Below are 26,747 nucleotides of genomic sequence, written 5' to 3' on the forward strand. Positions count from 1 at the left end.
AGTAGTAGTAGTAGTAATGATGCCTAATGTAAGAACACATAGATGCTTAACATCTTATTTCAGAATAGTCACTATGGTTGAATATATTGAAATATAGCTTCAGTAGCTCTGTGTTATATAACCTCGTTGGTGTTCTTTTCATAACAGCAATATATTAAAAGCAAATGTTTTACTTTGCTTACACTTTTTTTTTTGTAAGTAAAACTAAATAAGAAGCTACAATTTCTGCTGAAACAAACACTTCCTGAAATTAAACCTAGAGTGGGACTAATTCCTTGATATCTTCTGAATCACACTAAAGGTGGAATAAGATAGTTTGCTCCTTCATAAATTAATCTATTATTTGGCCAGATGTAATTTTTTTTAACTGTATTGTGCCATAAGAAGCCTGCTGCACTCACCCTGGGGACTTTCCTTTAGTCAAAACAATTTCAGTGAAGCTGAACTGTTGCTTTAACTACCATCTAATAAAAAACATCTGACAAAGTATTTTATTTGTATGGAGGATGTGAGGACAGTTAGCCTGATTAACTTTATGTCATTTAGATATAAATGACAAGGAATACAAAATAACCTAGTGATATGCAGCCCAGAAAAAGCAGGCTTCTCTGCTAGCTCTACAGTGACCTCCAGTGGTCTTGCCTATTATGACATCCACTTCATGCATCCATTGAGAGCAAATGTCTTTCAAGGGATCTAGTTGGTTAATGGACCCTTTTATCAAGCCATGGTAGGGCTACCGCAGCAATGGCATGCGGCAAATTGGCCCTACTGCTGGGCTCATTCAGGAGGTCAGCAGTAGTTCCAGCTTCCATCGTGCACCATTTCCGGCGCTAGGAACATTTTATTTTCTAGTGCTGGTTGCCCAGTTACTGCTAGGTGAGCGCGGGAACCCTTACCGCCTCCTAAATAGGCAGCGGTAAGGGCTCCAGGAGTAAATGTCCATATGCCAATGCCCTGACTTAGTGTATGGACATTTACTTCCCCTTTGAAAAAAATACCTTTTACCTGCTGTGGAAAAAAGGGGCCTCGGCGCACAGCAAGTCCACGCACTGACACCACTGCAGGCCCTCTTTTTCTGCAGCTTGTTAAAAGGACCCCTAAATGAAAAATTAGTCACCAAAATCTCATTTTTCAGTTGAAAATGGAATTCCTCCTATCCTTAGCAATTCCAGGTACATATTTAGGTTTAGGGGTAAAACCATATTTGATAATTGGATTTTCCAGTATATGTATGCAATTTTACCCAAGTTTGCCCACGAATACAGCAGAAGCAAGATATGTGCATAAATTTTGTTAATTTTTTTATTTCAAATTATCAATAAATAGATTTTAACAGTTCAAGCAGAGGTGAATATTGTTAAAGGCAAAAGTAAGCCAAAAGAAAATCATCAAATAGCAAAAACCAGTTCATATCATGGGGGGGGGGGGGGGGGGGGGGGGGGGGGGGGGGGCAGAAAAAGAATTAACCCCCTCCCCTTTTTACAAAGCTGCACTAGTGGCTGCTGGTATTGTAGTGCCGAAGCCCATTCATTTGAATGGGCTGTGTCCGCATTGTCGTACAACTTTGTAAAAAAACAGGGGGGGGGGGTAAGCCCTTAATAAAGAAATACCTGAAGCACATGTGCCACATGCAATATTAATCATTCCTTCATCTAAGGTTAGAAAGAAAAACAAGAACTATAAAATATAATGAACTTTAGAAGAAAGAAAAGATTCAAGATGCACTGGGTCTAAAACAACATAAGGTTCAAGGTTCAATTTATTTTGTTATACCGCAAATCATAGAAAAATGTCTAAGCAGTTTACAAAGAAAGGGGTAAAAAGAGGATGACTCAGACAAAAAAAAGAGGCAGAATAAAATCATCATACTACAGGAAAACACAAACAGGGAAAATGTTTACAATCTCTTATGACGAAGAGGGGAGTGGGAGGGGTGGACAAACATTAGGTACCATGCTGTAGCCAGACCAACAGGCGCCAAATTAGCCCAAGAAATCAGGTCAGGACTGCAGAAAGGCCTGAGTAAAGAAGTGGGGTTTGAGAGGACTCTTAAATTTCTGAAAGGAGAGATCAGTCCGCAGGTTGAGTGGGACATTGTTCCGAAGCATTAGGGGTGAGACACTGAAACAGATGTTTCTAATAGTGTCGAGCCAAATATGACGATAGAAAGGGATAAGAAATCGGCGTTAAGAAGATTGAAGCGTCCATTGAGCATATAGAATGAGGGGGTTAGAGAGAAATAATGGAAGTCCCGAATTAGGACCTGATGGGCAATAGTCAAATATCTGAAACGGTTACAGTATACTATTGGAAGCCAATGCCCAGAAATAAAGAAGGGGAGACATGAAAGGGCATTTTTGTTCTGAGGTCTAAATCTGATTTTGGACATTTTACTGAAAACGTCCAAAAATTTAGTGGCGAACATAGCAATTTTTGAACCAGAAAAACGTCTTTTTGTTTTGCAAATGGCCATGTCCTAGACGTATGTGCTCAGTGCATTTTTGTTCTGTAACCATTTTTGAAAGAAAAAAGTCTAAGGGAAAAATGCACAAAAACAAGCCATTGGGACATAATGGGGGGCCAGCAGTATTAATAGACTGGCCACACAGACATCCCAGCAGACCAGTGGGACACCCTTGGGGGCGCTGCAGTGGACTGACCATAAAAGGTCCCAGATATATATCTCACTATTACCCCCTACATTGTATGGGGAGCCCTCCAAAACCCACCAAAAATCTACAATACACCACTACAATAGCCCTTATGGCTACAGGTGTCACCTATATGTGGGTACAGTAGATTTTTGGTGGGTTTTGGAAGGCTCACATTTTCCACCACAAGTGTTACAGGTAGAGTGACATATAAACCTAGGTCCTCTTCTCTACAGTGCACTGCACCGACCACTAGGCTACTTCGGGGACCTGCTTGCAGCTCTATTAGGACTGGCCATAACATCTGAAGCAGTCTTAGAGGCTGGTTTCTATTGTTTCTTTCACATCTTTGGGGGGTGGGAGGGGGTCACTGGGAGAGTATGGGGGGGTCATGCCTTAATATAGTGGCCATCTGGTCATTTAGGGCACCTTTTTGTGACTTAATGACTGAAACAGGTCTAGATCAAAATGTCTAACTTTTAGCCCAGGACATTTTTGCTTTATTCCAGTACGGCAGAAAAACATCTAAGTTTTGGGAATGCCCAAATCCCACCCCCGACACCTCCCTTGTAATTTGGATGCTCTTCAGATTAACTGCATAAAGAAACGTCTTAAAAATGTGTTTTGAAAATAGCAATTTGGACATTTTGGACAAGAAAACTTCCATCTGCCACTTGATGCTGCTTTTTGGATGTTTTTCTATTTCGAAAACCAGCCCCAGGGTTATAATTCATTTTGACAAATAGTAATTTGATAGCTGTGTTTGGATGAGTGGGAACCTCCTGATATGGGTAAGTAGTAGACTATGATAAAGAGAATTACAGTAATCTAACTTTGAAATGACAAGAGCATGGAAAAGGGTCCTAAGAGAAGAAGGCTCAAGAAGTGAGCGAATGAAGCTTATCTGTCTCTCGGTGAAAAAAACTTCTAGTACCAACATTTGAGGTCTGCCTACAAAAAGAGAACATGTTGTCAAATATAACTCTCAAAATTCTAACAGATTCTTTGAAAGGAATGTCAATGCCATGTATGCTAGGCTGGAAATGTGGCAGAGAAAGGGAGTGTGAGGAGAAAATAACGGCATCAGATTTGGAAAGATTAATCTGCATACAATTTGCAGATAGATAGTCCACTATCACATCCCACTTTGAAGATACTTTAGTAATGGAATGAGGGGAGTGGGGTATGTCATCAGCACAAAGTGAGTTCAAGGGATTGGACATTAAAGAGGACTGGGCCAAGAATGGAGCCTTGAGGTACACCCAAGATGAGTGGTTTAGCAGCAGATGATAAAGAAAAGTAATGAACTGAGAAGGACCTGTTAGAGAGGTAAAACACAAACCAAGAAAGTACAGAGCCACATACATGTAGATCAACCAAATGCTGAAGAACAAGAGAATGTTCCACCAAGTCAAAGGGGCTAATAAATAAAGTGATATGAGGAGAGCATCCCTACCACTATTTAGAATAAGTTTAATAGAGTTGATGAACCCTAGAAGGAAGTATTCTGTGAAATGATGACAAGCCAGTTTGGCAAGGGTGGAGCACCTTCGTTTTGTCAAGATAGTCGATTAATTGGTCAAGCATAAGTTTCTCCACCACCTTTGATACAAAAGAGAAATTGGAGATAGGCTGGAAATTGGGACAGAGGAAGAAATTACCTTTTGGGTCTTTACAGAGAGGACATACAATAGCTTATTTCCAGTTGTTTGGGAACATTCCATGGGACAGGCTAGTGCTTACCATGGAAAGCAGGAAAGGTAAAAGTGGGTCAAGAAAATCCTTCAGACTTACAGCAGGTACAGGATCAGTTTGAGGGGAGGGATTTAAGGAAGAAACAATTCTGATAAGTGAGATATCATAGGAAGGTCAAAATGGAAGAGGAAGGCTGGAAGTATACAGCTTGGGGGGGGGGGGGGGTGTCAAGATCTAGAGGCAGAATAGGAAGGGCAGAGAGGGTTAGTAGGAGGAAATCATCATGAAGTTTCCTAATTTTCACAAAATAGCTGGTCCCAAAGTCATGAGCAGAAAGGGAAGAGATAGCAGGGGTAAAGGATCTATTATTGAGTTTTGTGAGAATGCCACATAATCAAGAGAGGTTTGCATCCTGAGTGAGAAGAGTGGAGAGTACTTTTTCTTGTCCAAATTCATCTCATGTCTATAAAACCGTGTCTGTTTCTGAAAAAGAGAAAAGGTTTGTTGTCTCTTTCCTGTCTGCAATATGGCGTTCCTTTCATTGATTTATGTGTTTTTATTGTTTAGTACACCCTTGGGGGCCAACTTTCCAAAATGATTGGGGGTGCTGAAAATTTTTTTTTACAGGTGGTGCATTCCCCTCCCCCTCCCTCCGCATTCCAGCCCCCCCTCTCCCTCCCTCAGAGTTCCGGGCCCGCCCTCTCTCTCTCTCTCCTTTCCCTCCCCCCTCTCTCTCTCCTTTCCGTCCCTCACTTCGAGTTCCAAGCCCCCCCTCCCTCCGAGTTCCAAGGTCCCCTCCGTCCAAGTTCCCTTCTGTCTCTCGGCTCTGGTCCCGCCCTCATTTCCTGTTTCCGCAAGGGCGGGACCAGACCAGAGCCAAGAGACAGAAGGGAAGGGTGAAGTGCCGATGAGACTGCAGTGCACGCTTTTCACTGACGCGAGGTAAGAAGAGGGCTTTTAAAATTCGTCCGTCCGTCAGTCTGAGGGGGGGCCTTGGAACTCAGACGGAGGGGGGCCTTGGAACTCGGACTCGGAGGGAGGGGTGGCCTTGGAACTCGGAGGGTAGTAGTAGTTTTAAAATTCTGGCTGGGCAGGAAGGGAACTTCCAGTCCATAAAATATTGGGGGTGCTCGAGCACCCACAGCACCCACGGAGTCGGCGCCTATGAGTACACCACTTAAATATGCACAAGCAGTACAAGCGGTACATCAAGTTTAATAAATGAATGAATGTCAATTTCGTTCAGCCCTCCTTACCTATCTTCTAAGAACTGTAAGGCCTGGTTGATAACAGAATTGCAATTCTTTTTAAGCTTTAGATATGAACATTTTTTTCTGGACAATTCTGTCTACGATGGAACAAATAATATTATGGAGATTATTCTATAAATTGGCACCATCCTGTTTGAAGACAGTGTAAACTGCCTATACATGTAAAAAAGCCACTACTTACACATGGAGATCCATATCATGCCAAGATTTCAAAGAAGTGTGCTGGGATATGACTTAGGCATAATAAAAATCTACATATGTATTCCTCATTTTGCAAAGGGAATACACATTTATAGGAAAAGATTTCTTGTTGGTGTAGATTTTTAAAAAGTGCTCATTTTGGCAAAGGCTTTTGAATGATGGATTAAGGGATTAATTGTCCTTAATCCCCTGATTATTTCCTGCTCCAAATGAAGAAAACTAAAAATTGCAGCCTCACTACTTAATTAGCAGCAATTACATGTCTAGGTTTGTAAAATGGAACAGCTATATATAGAAGTAATGTCACATACATGTGAAAGTTAAGAAATTGCCACTTCCAAGTGGACACTACCAGTGGCGTACCTAGGGTAGTTGACACCCGGGGCTGCTCATTTTTTAACACCCCCCCTCTCCAAAATCTAGTACTAGGCATGCCGAGAATACAAAACACTCAGGACCTATAGAGCAATTCTAGCATACCATAAGCAGTAATTTCTACAAGTCACACAAGGAAAAGGAAAGCATCTTAAACACTACAGTGAGCACTAGAACATCAATTCACCTACTGTAAAACAAAACCAGGCAGAATAACACAGATTGTCCATCTTGCACAGTCAATGCCAACCGAAAGCCATGTCTTTTTCACAAACACAGATACACCCTAATCCACTATAGAATAAGCAATAATAAACTTTCTATTTAGACAAAAATTAAACTGAACCCCCAAGATGCCAGACTCTGCATACAATGCTACACCACAGAAACAGAAAATGTCCCCTAGTACTGTGCAAAACATAAAGACAGCAGATGTAAATTTGAAAAAACTAACAAGTACCAATCACCACTTTACAAATTAACAAATAGAAATAAAACAAATCTAGAAAATAAAATAATACCATTTTATTGGACTAATACATTTAGCTTTCAGAGGCCAAAACATCCTTCCTCAGGTCAATACAGTATAGTGTTGTTACAATATCCTATCCGGACCTGAGGAAGGGGGTTTTGTTCTCCGAAAGTTAGCCAAAATGTATTAAAATTAGTCCAATAAAAAGATTACCTTGTTTACATGTTCTATTATAAACATTAACACAGCTACAATACTACTTTATCCTAAAGCAAAAAAAATAAAAATATATATTTTATTTACAGTTTGTTGTCTCTGGTTTCTGCTTTCCTCATCTTCTTTTCACTGTCTTCCTTCCATCCAGCATCTGTCTTTCTTCTCAGTGTCTGCCCTCTCTGCTGTCCCCTCCATCCAATGTCTGCCCTCTCTCCCATCTACATCTGCCCTCTATCTCTGCCCCTTCCATCCACCATCTGCCCCTGTCTGCCCTCTCTCTCTCCCCCTTCCATTCACTCTCTGCCCTTTCTATCGCTTCCATCCACTGTCTGCCCTTTCTCTCTGTCCGCTCAATCCACCATTTGCCCTCCCTCTCCCATCCATCTAGGGTCTGCCCTCCCTCTCACTCCCCCTTCCATCCAGGATCTGTCCCCTCTCTGCCCCTTTTTTCCAGCCCCTAGTTCCAGCCCCACTATCCCACTAGTCCCCAGTTTCATCCCCAGTCCTTGTCTCCCACCAGTCCCGAGCTTTAGCCCCCAGCCACTTCTCCCTGTCCCCTTTTTAGCCCCCAGTTTCAACCCCAGCCCTTTTCTGTCACCAGTCCTGAGCTTCAGCCCCAGCCACTTCTCCCTTCCTTTTCAGCCCCCAGTCCCCACAATTTCAGCCCCTGCTGCCTTTCAGCCCCCAGTCCCAGTACTAGCCCCCTTATCCCACCTACCCTCCTTCAGCCCTCAGTTTCAGCCACCTTCATCCACATGCCTTGCCCCCCTTTTCAGCCCGACCCATTCTCCCACCTGACCCAGGCATGCCCCATTTTCCATCATGACCCCTTCTCAGACCCCAGTTCCAGCCCCCTTCTCCCATTTGAGAGCCCCTTCCTCCCATCTGAGAACCCCTTCCCTCCTCCCATCTGAGAACCCCTCCCCACCCCTTCTCCCATCTGAGAACCCCCAGAACACCCCTCTCCTCTCCCATTTGAGAACCTCCTCCCCACCCCAGTCCCCTTCTCCCCACCCCAGTCCCCTTCTCCCATCTGGAAACCCCCTCCCCACTCCAGAGTCCTTCTCCCATCTGAAAACCCCCTCCCCATCTAAGAACCCCCAGAACACCCCTCTCCCATCTGAGAACCCCCTCCCCACCCCAGTCCCCTTCTCCCATCTGGAAACCCCCTCCCCATCTAAGAACCCCCAGAACACCCCTCTCCCATCTGAGAACCCCCTCCCCACCCCAGTCCCCTTCTCAGTCCCCTTCTCCCATATAAAACCCCCTCCCCTCCCCATGTAAGAACCCCTACAACACCCCTCTCCCATCTGAGACCCCCCTCCCCACTCAGTCCCCTTCTCCCATATGAAAACCCCCTCCCCATGTGAGAACCCCCACAATACCCCTCTCCCATCTGAGGACCCCAACCCGACTCTCCTGCTCCCACCCTACCTTTAAAAAAAATTATTTTGAAGCATCGTTGCAGGCAGCGCCTCGCGTCTGCCCTGCAGAAGTAAATCTCTTCGCTTCGAAGTTCGTCGTCGTCGGGCCTCACTATGTCCTGCCCTCCTCTGAGGAAACTTCCTATTTCTGCGAGGGCGGGACATAGTGAGGCCCGACGACGACGAACTTCGAAGTGAAGAGATTTACTTCTGCAGGGCAGACGCGAGGCGCTGCCTGCAACGACGCTTAAAAATATTTTTTTTAAAGGTAGGGTGGGAGCAGCGGGAGCGAAGCGGATCACCCCCCCACCCACTGACACCCGGGGCGGACTGCCCCCACCGCCCCCCCCCTTGGTACGCCACTGGACACTACAGAGTAGGTGTTGTTCAATTTTTGTTAAAATGGCTACTCCCACCTCACATACAACCATAACAATGTGCATTCTTGCAAATATTTTATTTTTTTTTACTTTTGCATTCAAAAGCTTTATCAATAGCACAGCCAAACATACATAGCTGAAATCAACATCAATTTTTAACAAACTGGACCACCACTCCCCTTCCCACCCCCAATCCCCAGAAGGCTAAAGACCTTTATATACACAATCAGGCAGATGACTCTAACACATCTGAAGCTCAACTAACAAGGTCCAATTCAATATACCAATGGTGTGAAGAGAGCTCCTGTAGTCTCTGGTCTTTCCATTTCTAATAGGGTTTTTGGAGGATCATGTGATGCTAGGCTAGAAGGAGGAAGCCGCAGAGCGGAGAACTGAGGCCCCTCAGATAACATTTAACCCCAAGCAGTATAGAAACATTTGCAAAGCCCATTAAACAACGATATAATTGAAGGGGAACTCTTCAGGCATAAGACGGGAAGATCGGTGGATCTTTGAGTGAAAATGTCATCTAAAGTTCAACGGAAAGAGGGAGCATGAAACCGCGCGGGAGAGAACAAGATGGTGGAGCATGGCCCCTCGGGTGAATCGTCGGTAGGATCGGTGTGGGCAGCGGAGATTGCAGCAGAGGTCTCGGCGTTGCTGGACACATCGGTAGATCAAAAACTGCAGAGAATCTCAGCTAAATTAGAACAGATGTGGCAAACTGGAAGGTCTGCGTGCTGATATGACAGGATACCAGCAGAGACTCTCCGACATGGAAGATAAGTGTTTACAGCACAAGAACCAGCAGCAAACGAAAAGTTACCCCAATTAGAATCGAAGCTCAAGGACTTGGAAAATAGAGCACACAGAAATAATCTCAGAATAGTGGGATTCCCAGAGACGATCAAAGACGCTGACTTGAGAGGTTTTTTTGAGACATGGCTGCCAAAAGCGCTAAACTTACTGACGCTGGAAAGTTCCTTGAGGATTGAACACATTCATCGTCTGGGTTTGGCCAGGCAGGAAGACTCCCGCCCGAGAATTGTGATTTTCAAACTACTGAATTATGCTCATAAACAGGAGATCCTGAGAGCTTGGAGACTTGTGGGAACCCTACGCTATGAACAACATCGTATTCTTTGTTTCCAGGATTTCTCTGCGGCAGTCGCAGTACAACACCGACTATTTTCTGAGTCATGTAAATTGCTCTTTACTAAAAGAGTACGATTTGCCCTGCTTTATCCAGCACGCCTGAAGATCCAGCATACAGGAAAGACTTGGTTATTTTACATCCCCCCGCCGACGCCCTTAAATTTGCATCGCATCTAGAGCCAGAACCGGTGAAGGGAACAGCAACGAGTAAAACTTGAAGTTTCATCTCAGGCCAGAGCCGAGTTCGGTTGGTGATAGCGATGGCTGAGGGGGAGAACATGAACTGGTACCATCAGGACAAAGACTTTTTTGTTGGAGTCTGCAAATGAGATGTGAGATATGTTTTCAGTTATGACTTTAATGTTGGGTTTTGGGGAGCAAAAGTGACTGAGCGATGCTCCTTAGTTCATATGCATGCCTGGAACACATGCCAGCTGCTAGTGAGTAAACTCGAATAATGTGAGATCTATTCCCCAGAGACATTGGTCAGAGGAACTCGTTTACCTTAGTATTTGGGGAAGGTCTAAGCAGCTGGGAACGTTCCAAAAGGTCTGAGTGTGACTACTTGTTTGGTTGAGAATGCTAGGAGTTATTTTTCTTTACATAATAGTTGTTTCTGCTTGGGGGGGGGGGGGCGGAGAGGGGCTAAGATGTGATCAGTTCTTCAGAGGGAACAAGGTTATCAGGGTAGTTGAATTGGTGGGAAGAGGGGATGGGAGGGGGGCTAGGGAGGGAGGGATGGCAGAGTAGGGGATGTTTTTTTTGGGGGGGGGGTCAGAAAAATGCAGATTCCTTGGGGGCGATTAAAGGGCAGAATTTTAGACTGTGTATATGGCATGGGAGGAGGTGCCCAGGGGCTGGGGGGGTACTCTCTCAAGCAAAAGTTCTAGCTATCTCTCTTACAATATCAGAATAACTCACTGGGATCCTGTGATCACTTAAATTGATATCTTGGAATCCTGGGGGAGTCTCATCACCCATTAAGAGTACGAAGGTGTTGCAAGCTTTGCGACACCACGGAGCGGATGTAGTGTTCCTGCAGGAAACCCACCTGACAACAGTAGAGCATTTAAAGTTTCAAAAAGGTTGGGTAGGACACATGGTGGAGGCCCCAGCGATAAATAAGAAAGAAGGAGTAATGATCCTTTTTAGTAAAGGGTTGCAGGTACAAATTCACTCAGTTAAACGTAGCCCTGAAGGTAGATATGTCTTTGCAATGGTAGAGCTGGAGGGTCGCCTATTGATACTATCAGGCTTATTTTCGAAAGAGAAGGGCGCCCATCTTCTGACACAAATCGGGAGATAGGCGTCCTTCTCTCAGGGTCGCCCAAATCGGCATAACCAAAAGCCGATTTTGGGCGCCCTCAAGTGCTTTCCGTTGTGGGGACGAACAAAGTTCATGGGGGCGTGTCGGCAGCACAGCGAAGGCGGGACTGGGGCGTGCTTAAAAGATGGGCGTCGTCGGCCGATAATCGAAAAAAGAAGGGCATCCCTGACGAGTACTTGGCCAACTTTACTTGGTTCATTTTTTCTTGTGACCAAGCCTCAAAAAGATGCCCGAACTGACAGGTGACCACTGGAGTGAATCAGGGATGACCTCCCTGTACTCCCCCAGTGGTTACCAACCCCCTCCCTCCCTCCCACCCTAAAAAAAAACTTAAAATTTTTTTTTTTGCCAGCCTCTATGCCAGCCTCAAATGTCATACCCAGCTCCATGACAGCAGTATGCAGGTCCCTGGAGCAGTTTAGTGGGTGAAGTGCACTTCAGGCAGGCGGACCCAGGCCCATTTACCACTTGTGGTGGTAAATGTGAGCCCTTCGAAACCCACCACAAACCCACTGTACCCACATGTAGGTGCCCCCCTCACCCCTTAGGGCTATGGTAGTGGTGTACAGTTGTGGGGAGTGGATTTTGGAGGGCTCAGCACCCAAGGTAAGGGAGCTATGCACCTGGGAGCAATTTCTGAAGTCCAGTGTAGTGCCCCTAGGGTGCCCGGTTGGTGTCCTGGCATGTCAGGGGGATCAGTGCACTACGAATGCCGGCTCCTCCCATGACCAAATGGCTTGGATTTGGTCGTTTCTGAGATGGGCGTCCTCGGTTTCCATTATCGACGAAAACCGGGGATGACCATCTCTAAGGACGACCATCTCTAAGGTCGACCTAAATGTTGAGATTTGGGCGTCCCTGACCATTTTATCGAAACAAAAGATGGACGCTCATCTTGTTTCGATAATACGTGTTTCTCTGCCCCTTCATGGGGCCGTCCTGCAAGGACGGCCCCAGGAAAACTTGGGCGCCCTGTTCGATTATGCCCCTCCATGTAATGTATATGCCCCTAATGTCTTTGACAAAAAAATTTTCCGAAGGCTAATTGACCTTTTCAGCCCTTATCGGGGGGGGGGGGGGGTGTTATCCTGGGAGGAGATTTCAATTTGGTGTTTGACCCCCAGATGGATAAATCCACTCCTGCAACTCAGAGTTTGAGCTATTATTTAAGGGGCCTGCCTTTCCTTTGCACAACATTGGACTTCATAGATATGTGGAGAGTGTTGCATCCTATGCTTAGAGACTATACACACTTGTCAAGGGCACATTCATTGCAATCGCGCATAGATTACTTTTTAATCTCAAGCTCTCTTTTCTCTAGAGTCCCGGCGGTAGAGATTGGTCCGTGTGAGGTCTCGGATCACTCTCTCATATGGATGCAGTTGGAGACTGGCAAGGGTGCGGGAAGGGGTGGGTGCTGGCGATTTCTGTTAGAGCTATATTGGGACACCTCTTTTCAAGCCTTTCTACGGGAGAAATGGGGGGATTTTGAGCGTTACAATGTGGGGCATGTTCACCAGTATGGTCTATACTGGGAAATAGCGAAGGTGGTGATGAGAGGGGAGATCATTGCTTATAGAGCCTGGATTCGGAAAAGGAGAGATAAAGAAATCCTTTGCTTAGAAAGGGTGATTCACCGTCAAAGGCTCCAATATGGGGCGTCCCAGGCAGAAGCTATGAAACAAGCCTTATCGGATTCCCAGAGAGAGTTGAATGAGCTGCTCCACTAGAGAGCATTAAAGTCCCACTTGTATTATAAACATCAGCTATTCCTTTATGGGAATAAGGCAGGTGCTCTGTTGGGGCGTTTCGTGCTGGGACGAAGAGGTCCATCTCGCATTATACAATTATGGGACTCAGAGGGCAGATATATGCGGGAATCTTAGCTCATTTCAAGAAATTTTATGAATTGCTCTATCAGGTGCCCACAGATGTTCTCCTAGATAGTAACTTGTATTTGGAAAACTTAGTCTTACCTAAGATTTCATCCTCGCAGAAGGCTTTTCTTAATGCCCCTATCACGGAAGGAGACCTGATGTTGGTGCCACAACAGAGCAAGCTCCATAAAGCACCGGGCCCCGATGGATTTAATGTGGAGTTCTATAAGTTATTTCAGGAGCAGGTGAAGTCTCCTCTACTTAATTTGTTCAATTCAATGGCGAAGTCTGGAGCAATGCTGGACTCCTTTAACATTGCTCAAATGATAGTATTGCTGAAACCGGGCAAAGACTCTGAGGATCCGGGGTCCTATTGGCCTATCTCCCTCTTAAATTGCAACGTTAAATTATATGCAAAAATCTTGGCTAATAGGTTTTTCTGTGTGCTCCTGGACCTGATAGTGGCTCCACAGGTGGGATTTGTGAAGGGAAGGTCGGCAACTAGGAATGTTAGAGCTATCCTAGCCTCAGTGGAGGCAGTGGCGGCACAGAGAAGGCCTTCCCTTCTGGTTAGCTTTGATGCAGAGAAGGCCTTTGACCGAGTAGTCTGGCAATTTCTATTTGCAGTAATGCAAAAGGTGGGCATGGAGGGGTTTTTCAAGGAGGCAGTGGAGGTTCTTTATATGAATCCACAGGCGTTTATGTGGGTTAAAGGGGAGAGGTCATCACTGTTCCCTATAAGACGGGGCACGAGGCAGGGATGTCCTTTGTCCCCACTGCTTTTTGTGCTCTCTATGGACCACCTAATTAGGGAGCTTTGCTCTCACCCAGAGATCTCCGGGGTAACAGTGGGGAAAGCCCAATTCAGGATTTCAGCTTTTGCAAATGACTTACTGGTACACCTCACTGATCCCCGGAAGTCCTTGGAGGCGCTATTGGAACTGTTTCAGGAGTTTGGAGATTTTGCAGGGTTTAGATTGGCGTTGGCATCTACTGAACAGTTGAAGAAGGGGTGGGGGGAGGGATTTCCGCTTAGATGGGCTCAAGAATCCTTTACATATTTGGGGGTGCAGCTTTCTATGCAACCATCTATCTTGTATCAACTCAGCATAACTAGATTGCTAGATAACACAACAGAACATCTGTATAAATGGAGAACTTTGCCTCTTACTTTGCAAGAGAGGAGACATCTGTTTCATATGATTGAATTTCCGAGATGGCTTTATGTTCTCCAGATGTTGCCCCTGCGCATTTTCAACAAAGATTTGAAGCTATTATATAAGCAGTTGAGAAAGTTTGTCTGGGGGGGGGAGTAACATAGTAACATAGTAGATGACGGCAGAAAAAGACCTGCATGGTCCATCCAGTCTGCCCAACAAGACAACTCGTGTGCTACTTTTGTGTATACCCTTCTTTGATTTGTACCTGTGCTCTTCAGGGCACAGACCGTATAAGTCTGCCCAGCACTAGCCCCGCCTCCCAACCACCGGCTCTGGCATAGACTGTATAAGTCTGCCCAGCACTATCCCCGCCTCCCACCACCGGCTCTGGCACAGACCGTATAAGTCTGCCCAGCGCTATCCCTTAAGATTTCTGTTGGATTCATGGAGGGAGGGAGGGGGGTATGGGAGTCCCTGACTTTAGAAGGTATAACCAAGCTTGTTTGCTTTGCCATTTATGTGACTGGCTTTTAGATAGTCAGGATTACACTCCCCAGCAATTGGAAGTGGACTATTTTAGCCCAGGTCATATTTATTTTTTGCTGCAGGCTCTGAGAAAGCTCCTTCCGACTTGCTTCCACAGTAGTCTGTTGTTGAGCCCGCTGCGGGACATTTGGAAAGATTTGACTAGGTACTGGGGTGTAGCTTCAGATACATCGGATCTTTTGCCCCTTCAGGGCAATCCTATGTTCCTCCAGGCTTGAATAGCTTAGTATTTCGACGATGAGCATCTTTGGGTATAACAAGATTAGAACATGTTTTAGATGCGGGGGGCTCGCTGTTGGGTCTGGGAGCACTAGGGGTAGGTACTGATTTCAATCATTTATTTGCATATCACCAATTGGTGCATTATGTTCATACATTGCAGAAAGAAGCATTGGAAAGCGGATACAGTAGGCGGATTAGAGATTTTTTTAGTTCAGTGCCAGATGACCAGCTCTCGATTTCGGGCTTATATAAGGCGTTAATGGCAATAGCCCCTTGTAAAGACAAAGATAGCATTAGATTACACTGGGCACAAGATTTGAGCAGTCCGAACCTTGCTTTAGACTTTAATAAGCTATCATCTCGTATACCAACATTGTCTGCAAATGCTAGTCTGCAGGAGTGTCAGTACAGAATCTTGCATAGAGCATATATGACCAAGGCTCAAGTCTTTAAAAAGGGCGGGGGGGGGGGGTCTCGGAGCCTCTCTGCTCAAAATGTAAACAGAAGACGGGTTCATTCTTTCACTCTCTCTGGGAATGCCCAGTGATAGAAGTTTTTTGGAAGGCGCTATTTAGTTATTTAGAAACTTTGGTGCAGTCCCAGATACCATTTACTCCCCTGGGGGGTTTGCTAGATAAATATGAACTCTTTGCCTTGCAAAACAGGGGAATGCAGCAATTAATTTGCAAGGCCTGCATACTGGGCAAAAAACTTATTATGAGCACATGGATGAGCACATCTCCACCGGATTACTGGCATTGGTGAAATAGACTCCATGATCTTCTATTGATGGAACGTCAGGGGGTGGGGTCTTCCCCTAGTAGACGGAAACATTTCCTTGGCATATGGGAACCATATATACAAACCTTATCCCCGAAGGCACGTAGCTTTGTAGTTAATTCTCTTTGAAAGTAGGTTTTTTTTTCCTCTGATACTGTAGAGGGTGGGAGGAGGGATGGGGGGGGGGGGGGGCTGAGAAATGGGGCGGGGTTGGAGGCTGGTTTATGTGAAAATATGTGATGGCATAAGTGATGTTCTTATGAACTGTTATCATCAATAAAAACTATTTAAACCCAATAGGGTTCTCACCCTGAACCCTTCTTCAAACCACCACTAACAACTGTATAGCTTGGCAGTTAGCTTAGACATCAGCCATATATTATCCAAAGTCTGTTTGGACACTTTAAAAATTGGGTCTCTCACTATGGGACCCTTTTACAAGGCAGCGGTAAGCCCAATGTGGGCTTACCACTTGCTAAAAAGGAAGTACCGCCGGGCCGCAGCAGCCCGGTGGTAGTTCCCACCCCCAGCGCGCCATCACATCCGTCGCTACAAAAATATTTTTATTTTTGTAGCGCCAGTGTGTACCTGGCAGTAATAGGGCAGTGCCCGGTTACTGCTGGGTTAGTGTGGGAGCCCTTACCGCTACCTCAATGGGTGGCAGTAAGGGTCCCCCCCCCTGAAATGGCCATGCGGTAAAAGGGGGCCTTGGGGTGCATCAAAAACACACACCGACACCAGCGCAGTCTCCCTTTCACTGCAGCTTGGTAAAAGGAGCCCTATATTTCCATTCTTTAGCTGCAGTTACCCGAGCTTCTATAATCATGCTATGGAACACCGAGAATTGTTGAGCACTTAGATCTCCTCTGGGCCATCTCAACAGTTGTAGACAAAGATAAGTTCCCTAAATTCCTCCCCCCAAAAAGAGCTGAATTTCCTCCCACAAAGGGCATACTTTAGGACAGTCCCACCAAATGTGCATATAATTACCCCCTCACCACACATTCTAAAACAGTCAACCCTAATTCCAGGATAAAATTTTTCAAGAGCTATAGGGCTTTAGTACCACCAATAAAGAGTCTTATACCCATTTTCAACCATCGAATAGGAGAGCTCCCCAGTAAATAGGCCCTCCACTATCGCTTTCTTTCTCACTAGGTCTAGCATTATTCCTAAATCTTGCTCCGTATCTGCCAAAACCAGGATTTAATCTTTTTGAAGAAGGAATTTGTAGGCTAGAGATAAATCCTTTTATATATTCCTTATGAGTGAAAACCTCCAATTCCAAGTCCTCAAGCAGGAGCTCTTTCAACACCTTCTGCTTCAGAAAAAGCCGCAGTTGAAGGTATTAGAATTTAACCTTCCCTAGGATGCCATGATATCCTGCAATTGCTCAAATGACATAATGGCTTTCTGCAAATATTTTAGAAAAGATTCTACATCAGCAGAGAATTTTCTAAAATGTCACTGGAATTGAGCACGTCCCATCCTGCACATCTCAGTTCTGATCTCTAGTTCTATGGAAAATGGCCTTCACTTTGAATGGGCTGTGTCAGCACTGCAGCACAGCAGCCACTAGCATGGCTTAGTAAACAGGGGGGTAAGTTTGTACCCAAGGCAGCAGAGGGTTATGTGACTTGCACAAGGTCACATGGAACAGCAGCAGGATTTAAATCAGGTTTCTCTGGTTTGCAGCCCAAAACGTAACCACTAGACTACTCCTCCACTTTTGGAGGTAAGTGGTGACTTCTGAGCACAAATGACCTCTTATAGAAAACCAGCTAGCAGAAAAGTACATGCCACAATTTGATGGCCCATATTTTGTTGGTGGTCATGGAGCATGGGCGGTGGATCACAGATATGTGCATAAATTATAGAATGGGGATATCTGGAATTACCTGTTAACTTCCTTTTCTTGAGTCCTATCAGACCAGTCCAGAAAAATGGATTATGTCCCCTTACCAGCAGATGGAAGCAGAGAAAAAAAACAGCGGGTCAAGATAGCAGTGGTGCACCACCGAGCCGCTTGGAAAGACTGCGAGATGCCCGAAAGGGGAAGGAACAGCGAAGTGGGCGGGAGAGAATGCAGGCACGAATGCCACTTGAGATGGCGTGGTGCTTGATGACCCTGGGGGAGAGAGCACCAGCGTGGGCACCAGACGAGATGGAGGAGCTCTCAGGAGAGTGGACCAGGTCGCAGGGGACACTTCCCTACAAGCAGGTTCTGCCTTGTCCCTGGCTCTGAGCTGCCTGGAGTCACAGGAGGCATATCTGCCACCTGTACACAGCTGCTGATCCAGCCCCTCTGAGCAGGAATCTTGTTCCTTGATGATTACAAGCTGAATGTCTGTGACATGGTGCCTGAGTCTCAATGTGACTGAACGGCCCTGGATCTTCGAGAGGGAGAAAGGTACACCACATGGCATCATGTCCTCCACTGGAGAGGCCATCCGCTGACACGTCGAGGAGCGGCACAGACGCCCACATCGCAAAAATTCCACCTGGCTGGAAGACTGCTTGATGAGTCCAGACTACCAGAGGAGAAAATGGGCCTGGGCGCTCACAGTTCATGGCGAGGCTGAAACCTTCGAGTGCATAACCCCATCCACCAAATCAAAGAAATGGATTACACACTATGACTGACCTACTACCTGATAACAACCTGGCTAATCTATCATCAGACAGACATCTTCAGCAATGAACAAAGCATACCAATTCTTATAACACAAAGAACATGCCCATGAAAAACAACAGTGCTAGGTCTCCTTGCTAACACCCGACACAGAACAACTACCACCAACTGAAAAAGCTCATTAGACAATGGTAATAATGGGACCAAATATCAGATAGTCCAAATAGAATGCGTCAAACTGAATACCGGTTCCACACTGCCAATACCCATTGGATACATCAACGCAAGGTCCATAGTTAACACAACAGAAACCATCAGAGATTGGCTAGAGGAGGAACAACTGGGCCTATGTTTCATAACTGAAACATGGATAGGATCCTTTAATGACCAGGTTATCAGAAGCATATGCCCACCAGGACACAAAATCTCACACAGAACCTGGACCACTAGGAGAGGGGGTAGTATTGCCATTATCTACAAATCCTATTTCAACCTCAAAATCACATCTGACCTCATAACCCCTTATGTGGAAATCATGACTTGCAAAGTCAATGACCACACACACCAGCGCAATATTTGCTTTATCTTATTCTATTGCCCACCTGGAAACTGGTCAAATGCATAGGATGGTTTCATGGAATTTATCTCTAACACCTGCAGTCATAACGACAGCGTGATTATACTTGGCAACGCTAACTTACAACTGGACTGTCAGCATAATAGGAACACCCACGACCTAATGGATTTCTTGGACACATTGAATTGATCGAGAGAACCCTGAAACAGCTTTGTTTAAAGTCAGCTTTAGCGAAATGCTGATCACCGTTGGTTGAGTTCGGGGAGGAGCATTGGACCGCAGAGATTTGGAATAATGCAGTTCTAAATGAAAGGATCAGTGTGAGCGGTTGAGACAACCATACACAGCTAAGTACAATAAGTGTTGGACTTTATGACTCTATGACTCTCTGGCTTCAAGTGAATGTAAAAGTGAACTGAAGAGGGGCATTTAAGTGTGTAGCCGGTACCTAGGAACACACTTCGATTGATATTGTGTCCTTAAAATAGAAGGTTTTTGCCAATGATGAGGAACAGATAATTTGACCACTATTAAGGTCAGTTTTGATCGCTATTGGCTCATTAGACCTTTTGGGTCTTGAGTGCCTTGAGGCTTTTCCTTCTTTTAAGTGACAATTGTGTATTTATCTCCTGCTATCATTGTTACCTGTGGATCTTTCAGTGCAAGATACTTCAGAGTGATTTAGATTCCACTACCACTGCTTTAATTAAATAGAGAATTCACATTGCACTTCCAACATACAACAACCAACATTACCCACTCCCATGCTCATAACAAGTCCTTCATAGGAGCACATGGCCCCATCTTGACTTCTCCCTTTTTGAAGATTAATGGGTGAATGGGCTTAGGATCTCCCAAAACAAACTTCCTGTTCTGAACCCTCCCTGAAAAAAACTGAACGTCAGGATATCAGTTTGAACCATTTTAAATAAAGCACCAGAAAGATCTCTCCTAACTCTTGTACTCTGCTCTTAGGTGGACAACACTGGAAGGAACAGGCCATGGGGTGAGGGGAAGGAAGAGGGAGCTGCCTTGGGAAGCGGTTGACTCAGGGAGTAAGGATCAGGGCTCAGAGATCCTTTACCTTAAAAACATGTGCTAACCTGAATAGTCTAACACAAAATCTCAAGTAAATCTCCCAGAGGTGTTTTTTTATGTTTCCAATGCTATTTAATGCAAGTTGTACTAACCCATATTGTTTAATGAGAAATCCCAGCACCTATATTTTTTTTGCCCTAAATCACACTACATTCATACTACTGTTGACATATTCTAACACACAACTTTGGAAATGTCCACAAAGATGTGCAATACCTAAAACAGGCTCTTAATGTGCATTAACTCCTGCATTAGAGTTAACAGTTTAGTAAATAGATCTCAAAGACCCAGTTTGATTCTATTTGGCTACTGTGAATGTAGAACCAATTACCAAAGCTCAGAGGATGAAAAATCATCTTGGTATTATCAGGTAAGAAGATGCTGTCAAACTAAGAAACTGAAATGAGAGAAGAAAGAAACTGTAAGGCGTCAACTTAAATATATGACTAACATTCTGAAATGGAACAATAAAACCTGAGCACTATGAAGCAGCTTAAGTCTCTTACTTGGCTCTGCGAATATGAAGGTGAGGGCAGTGTTCATATGCATGGCACACATACAGAGAGTAGGCATTCTGAAATGGTGAACTTGGAAGATTCCTCATAGGCTTAAAAACAGCTCCTAAAACTGATCCTAGGAATATACAACATAGCAAGTTAGCAGGCTGTGCACATTTAAATGTCCTGTCCCCCTAATTCTACATTGCTAGCACCTAAATGTAAAATCCATTTGCATACTAAGATTATAGAATACTAACACTTGCGCGCATGTAGCATCACCCATTTAAGTGCTAGGGCATACTCAGTGCTATTCTTTAATGTGAACATACAAATCACACACCGGCCGATATTCAGCCCACGGGAGGCAGACCAGCTAAGTGCCATGGTCAGCGCTGAGCCCAGATATTCAATGCCTGCTGCCAGGCCATTCCCAGTGACTGGCACTGAATATTCACTTTTTGGGGGCCGGCTTAAACTTAACTGGCCTACTTAATATTCAGCGCTAGCCGCTCATTTGTAGTGGCTAAAGATAGTACTGCTATTTAACAGTCCGATTTGGCCACTAAACTTAGCCAGCGAAGTACTGAATATTTGCAGTTAGCCGGTTATATCGCATGTTATAGCTGATTAGCCCCTATGCACTATGTGCTAAGATTCAGCAGAGATAACCGGCTATTTTGCGCTGAATATTAGTGATTAGCCAGTTAAGTATTATTTAACCGGCCAGGAGCCATTCCTAGCTGGATAGATAGCATTGAATTTCGGCTGGATAGTATATAAATGCAAGGGGGTGTGAACAGGGGGAGGTATGTCAAACATTTACACGTGTTGGTTATAGAATATTTGCATATATGTGCTAAAGTGCTACATTTAGGCACATGCATTTATGCCTGCTATTGACATGCTGATAGTGGGCGCACCTAAATGTTAGCATTTAAATGCCAACTTATGCTAGTATTCTATATCTGAGTGCCCAGATTCTGCAGAGAATTCACACTCGGGGTGCTGCATTTTGGTGCCTAAATTATGGTACACTTTATAGAACTGACCCTTAACTGTGTAAATGGCAATTTTAGAAAAGCCATTATTTACACATTTAGAACTGCAGAATGCACAGTTTGGATGCGAGTATGCCATAGTTACGGTTTGAATGACACAGCAAAGGCAATACACGCATACATTTAAAAATCAAGATGTCAGCACTTGCATCCACTCTGAAATTGGCATGTCAACTAAGCGTTCATTTGGGCCTGGGTCTTTACCAGTGATAAGATGGACAATTGTGCTTACCTCTCTGGTGTTTAAAAATCAGCTCACACATTCACCAAAAATATATTTTTTTCATTTACTTCTTTAGTTGGCTCTTCCAGGACATCCAGCTTTGAAAATCCAGCACTTAAATGTCTAAGTACCGACAATTACCCACTTAGGAGCAATTCTACAACTGAGGACCTCCATCTGGGTAACCTGGGTGCCCAGGTTCCTTTACAGAATACTAACATAAGCCAGTATTGGTGCACCTAACATTTACACACCCACAATTACAAAAGCCATAGAGCTCATATAACTGTGGGTACCCAAATGCAGCAGGGATGTGGAAGCCCTGCTCATGTCTCACCCATGCTCCATTCATGTGTACACCCCCTTGCAAATATGTGCTATGTAAGTAGAGTGGGTATTTTCAGAATAGAACTTAGGCGCCATGCTAGCACTTATGTACGTGTGCACCTACACATGTAAGTGCTAGTTTGCTAGCTAGACTCTTTTCCTAAATATATCGGCAATAGTACTTTAATGCCTTAATATATCAGTGCAATCTGAAAAATTCACCCTGTCAGACTGTCATAGTAATGCTTGAATGTTTTCACTTATATACACTGTCAGCTAGCACATTTGCTTATTTCCGATCTGAGGAAGAAGGGCAACCTTCGAAAGCTAATCAAGAAATGTATTAAGTTATGTCCAATAAAAAAGGTATCATCTTATTTTCTTTTCCATGTTTTATTTTGTTTGATTTCTATTGATAACCTTAAGAGGGGACTAACACGGCTACCACACTCATCTACTTGAAAAGGGAAAAAGCCTCAGTTCCCGCTCCTAAACCCTTGCTTATATATAAGAGGTTATAGGATCTTTAGCGGGTTTAAACTCTTCACGGCATAAAAAATCCTTTTCAGAAAAGATTGCTAAAACTTCATTTGCAATTGCTGTTTTACTTGAAGCTGCTATCTTACTTCTCTGACACATTGAGAAAAATAGACCAAACCAAACAAAATTTTAGGAAAATACAAAGCCAACAGCAGTCACTGAAAAGCATATCAGATACTAACAAATCTGGCCAAGAGATACTAGGGCAGTTTTCTTCATTGCAAGGCCCAGGGCCAGTAGTGGCCTCCATTGAACCTAGGTGCAGCTCCTTAACACAGTAACATAGTAGATGACAGCAGATAAAGACCTGTATGGTCCAAGTGTCTACCCAAAAAGAAAAACTCAGTATATGGTATGATATGGCACTACGCATGTATACTTGATCTTGATTTGTCCTTGCTGTTGTCAGGGCAAAGACCATAGAAGTCTGCCCAGCCCTGGCTTTGTTCTCCAGTTACTGAAGCTGAATCTGTCCAGCCACAATCATGGCATAGACTGTAGAAGTCTGCCCAGCATTGGCTTTCCTTCCCAATTACTGGTGTTGCCATCAAATCACCGCTAAGCTTGTTTGGTTCCATGTCTTCTATACAGGATTCTTTTGTATTTATCCCAAGCATTTTTAAATTCTGTTACCGTTTTCATCTCCACCATCTCCCACTGGAGGGCATTCCAGGTATCTACGACCCTCTCCATGAAAAAGTACTTCCTGATATTATTCCTGAGTCCTTGTCCCCACCCCCCAACCTCAATTCATGTCCTCTAGTTCTATCACCTTTCCGTCTCTAGAACAGATTTGTTTGTAAATTAATACTTTTAAATATTTGAACATCTGTATCATATCAGCCCTATCTCTCCTTTCCTCCAGGGTATATGTATTCAAATCCTCAAGTCTCTCCTCATACATCTGGCAATGCAAACCCCATACCATTTTTGTCTCTTTTCTCTAAACTGGTTTTATGTCCTTAGCAAAATATGGCCTGCAAAACTGAACACAATACTTTAAATGGGGCCTCACCAATGACTTGTACAAGGGTATCAAAACTTCCTTTCTTCTACTGGTCATACCCCTCTCCATGCAGCCTAGCAACCTTCTGGCCGTGGCCACTGCCTTGTTGCTTTGTTTTGTCACCTTGAGATCCTCAGACACCATCACCCTAAGGTCCCTCTCCTGAACCGTACTTATCAATCTCTCTTCTCCTACCTGGTACATCTCCTTTGGATTTCTGTACCCCAAGTGCATCACTCTGCATTTCTTGGCATTAAAGTTTTAACTACATAATAATTTTTTTAATCAACTAGCAATATAAAGAATATATCAATAGATCACAACTTTATAAAGACAGTCTTAAAACAGGACCCTATCACCCATTGTCCTATGTCAGTGCAAAATCTTATAGGTAAATTCCTCAATCATTCCAAACTAAACTTCTTTCACACAGCAGACTAAAAATCGGTCTGCTTTCCAACAAGTTACCAATTCATGGCCCCTCGGTCTGCTTTCCAACAAGTTACCACTTCATGGCCTCTCAGTCAATTAGGAATGCAAGTAGCATATTGATGATCCACTCTCACTTCACTGACTGGTTGGTGTGACAAAAGTCCCATAAAGTACCTCAAGGTGCTTCACATATTTTCAAAAGTTTTCAGAAGTCCTCAAAACAGTCTGTAATTCGCATATAGCTTTCTCAGGAGGACTAAAATTATCTGCAACATTCAAAAACACAAAGAGGGGCATAATCGAATGGGGCGCCCAAGTTTTCCTGAGGATGTCCTCGCAGGACATCCCCGTGAAGGGGCGGGGAAACCCGTATTATCAAAACAAGATGGGCGTCCATCTTTCATTTCGATAATACAATCGGGGACGCCCAAATCTCAACATTTAAGTCGACCTTAGAGATGGTCGTCTCCGATTTTCGGCGATAATGGAAACCAAGGACGCCCATCTCAGAAACGACCAAATTCAAGCCATTTGGTCATGGGAGGAGCCAGCATTCATACTGCACTTGTCCCCCTCATATACCAGGACACCAATCAAACACCCTAGGGGGCACTGCAGTGGACTTCAGAAAAAGCTCCCAGGTGCATATCTCCCTTACCTTGTGTTGATGTGGAGACGTAGCTCTTAGCTTGGCACAGACCCCACATATTCCTTAAAACACTCTCGTTTGTTTCAGATTGTTGTGACTTCACGGACTGCAATGCTGTCTCACTGGCACCTCATTGTAGGACACTTTTACCATGAAGTCAGTGTTTCAGGAAATAAGGTGCTTTCCTGGGGTACAAATGTGCCACGAAGTCTGAACAACAGGTCTGGGACTTTCTAATACTGATTTAGAGAATCAAAATGTTATATCTCATGCGTGATGGAACAGAGGCAGTCTGAGTATGGAGTGCTTTGTCCCAGTAAACAAGATGTTGCTGTATTCTGTTTCTCCAGCCATTATGTCGGTTCAGTCGCCAAGGGAATTTCCAGTGGTCCTTGGCTGGCCTGTAGTCTTTTGATGATGTTATTGCAATGCAATGTTTTTGTCACGGTCATCGTCGCTGACGTCTGTGCCATGCTTGTCTGTGCTGTATTCCCCCTTCTTAACATACTAAAATTACCTGCAGTTCCAGTCAGTGACCTGTGGGGTATCTGTTGAGTGTTTGAGTCCAAGCTGGTGATGTCATCAGCACTGAGCACTTCTTAAGCTAGCTTCTGAGAGTGCTCAGTGTTCTTGCAATTATCCTCGATGGGGCTCAGGCCTGCCTGGGGCTCTGCTAGTTCCTACTACTGTTTCTTTGCTAGGCTGTGGCCTGAAGCTTTGCTACAGCTTTCTCCTTATGCTGTGTTCCAGTGGAAGTCTGCTTCCAAGCCAGGGAGTACTGAGGAGTAAAGCTTGGCCTACAGCTTTCACCTTATGCTATGTTCCAGTGGAAGTCTGCTTTCAAGCCAGGGAGTCCTGAGGAGTAAAGCTTTGCCTTCAGCTTTTTCTTGCCTGCCATGGGAGCATCGGCTTGGGCTTTGCTACTTTCCTTGCCTGCCTTGGGAGCGTCGGCTCGGGCTTTGCTACTTTCCTTGCCTGCCTTGGGAGCATTGGCTCGGGCTTTGCTACTTTACTTCACCAGCTCTGGGAGCGTCGGCTCGGGCCTTGCTACTTTATGTACACTTTGCTGCAGCTAGTGTTGAGAGGCACAACTAGGCTGCTTCGGTTTGATTACCCTATACAGCTAGGCTGTTCTACTTTACCTTATTTTATGTTTGCCTTGCTTCAGCTAGGTTAGACTGTATAGCTAGGCTGCCTGTTTTCCTTCCTGTGCCATTTGGCTACCCTTTTAGCCCTGTGTTTTTTGCTGCTAATAAAGCTGTCTCAGTTCATCTCCACTTGTGGTCCAGTCCAGTTCTTGGGAACACTCTTAGTTCTGAGGGGACTCTGTCTACCCAGAGGTGGTTGGGTGATTCTCATGCGGCCACCTCCGGGCCAAGGGCTCATAAATGTCACAGTTTTTGCTGACTGTACACACAAAGGTCTTAGCAAAAGGCCTCAGCAGTGAGATAAAGTTATCCAAATCTATTTTTAATACCAAGTTGGAAACATTGGAAGATGCCATGTATTATTATTATTTATTTATTTAGATTTTGCTCACACCTTTTTCAGTAGTAGCTCAAGGTGAGTTACATTCAGGTACTCTGGATATTTCTCTGTCCTAGGAGGGCTCACCATCTAAGTTTGTACCTGTATTAGTTCTATAACTTTGTTATGGTGGCATACAGTGCTGCATAAAGTGCCTTTTGCTTCTACAGGATCTCTAAGGGAGCGATAGAGAGAATAGATGGCATGGTTGGGCATACTGGATAGGCTATATGGGTTTCATCTGCCTACATTTTTCTAGGTTTCTATAAGCGCTATTCTGCAAATACCCACTTAATTTCCATAGTGCATATCTGCAAGGGGAATATACATGGATAGGGATCACACTTATGCACATAAATTATAGATTACTTCAATTTACATGTGTATCTCCAGTATTTAGGTGCTAATGCTTATATCAACTCT

At 44.5% G+C, this 26,747-nt stretch overlaps 1 protein-coding gene across 1 annotated transcript in view; it reads right to left on the reverse strand.

Moving 5' to 3' along the window:
• The window catches only part of CFAP61 (cilia and flagella associated protein 61), a 676,218-nt gene that overhangs the window by 598,204 nt on the left and 51,267 nt on the right, over positions 1-26,747 (reverse strand). Inside the window, exon 6 of the mRNA XM_030196227.1 lies at positions 20,569-20,695. Coding sequence (XP_030052087.1) covers positions 20,569-20,695 — 127 coding nt within the window. The remainder of the gene's footprint in view (positions 1-20,568; positions 20,696-26,747) is intronic.

This window comes from Microcaecilia unicolor, chromosome 3 (genome assembly GCF_901765095.1).
Source record: "Microcaecilia unicolor chromosome 3, aMicUni1.1, whole genome shotgun sequence".
In the NCBI taxonomy this organism is placed as follows: domain Eukaryota; kingdom Metazoa; phylum Chordata; class Amphibia; order Gymnophiona; family Siphonopidae; genus Microcaecilia; species Microcaecilia unicolor.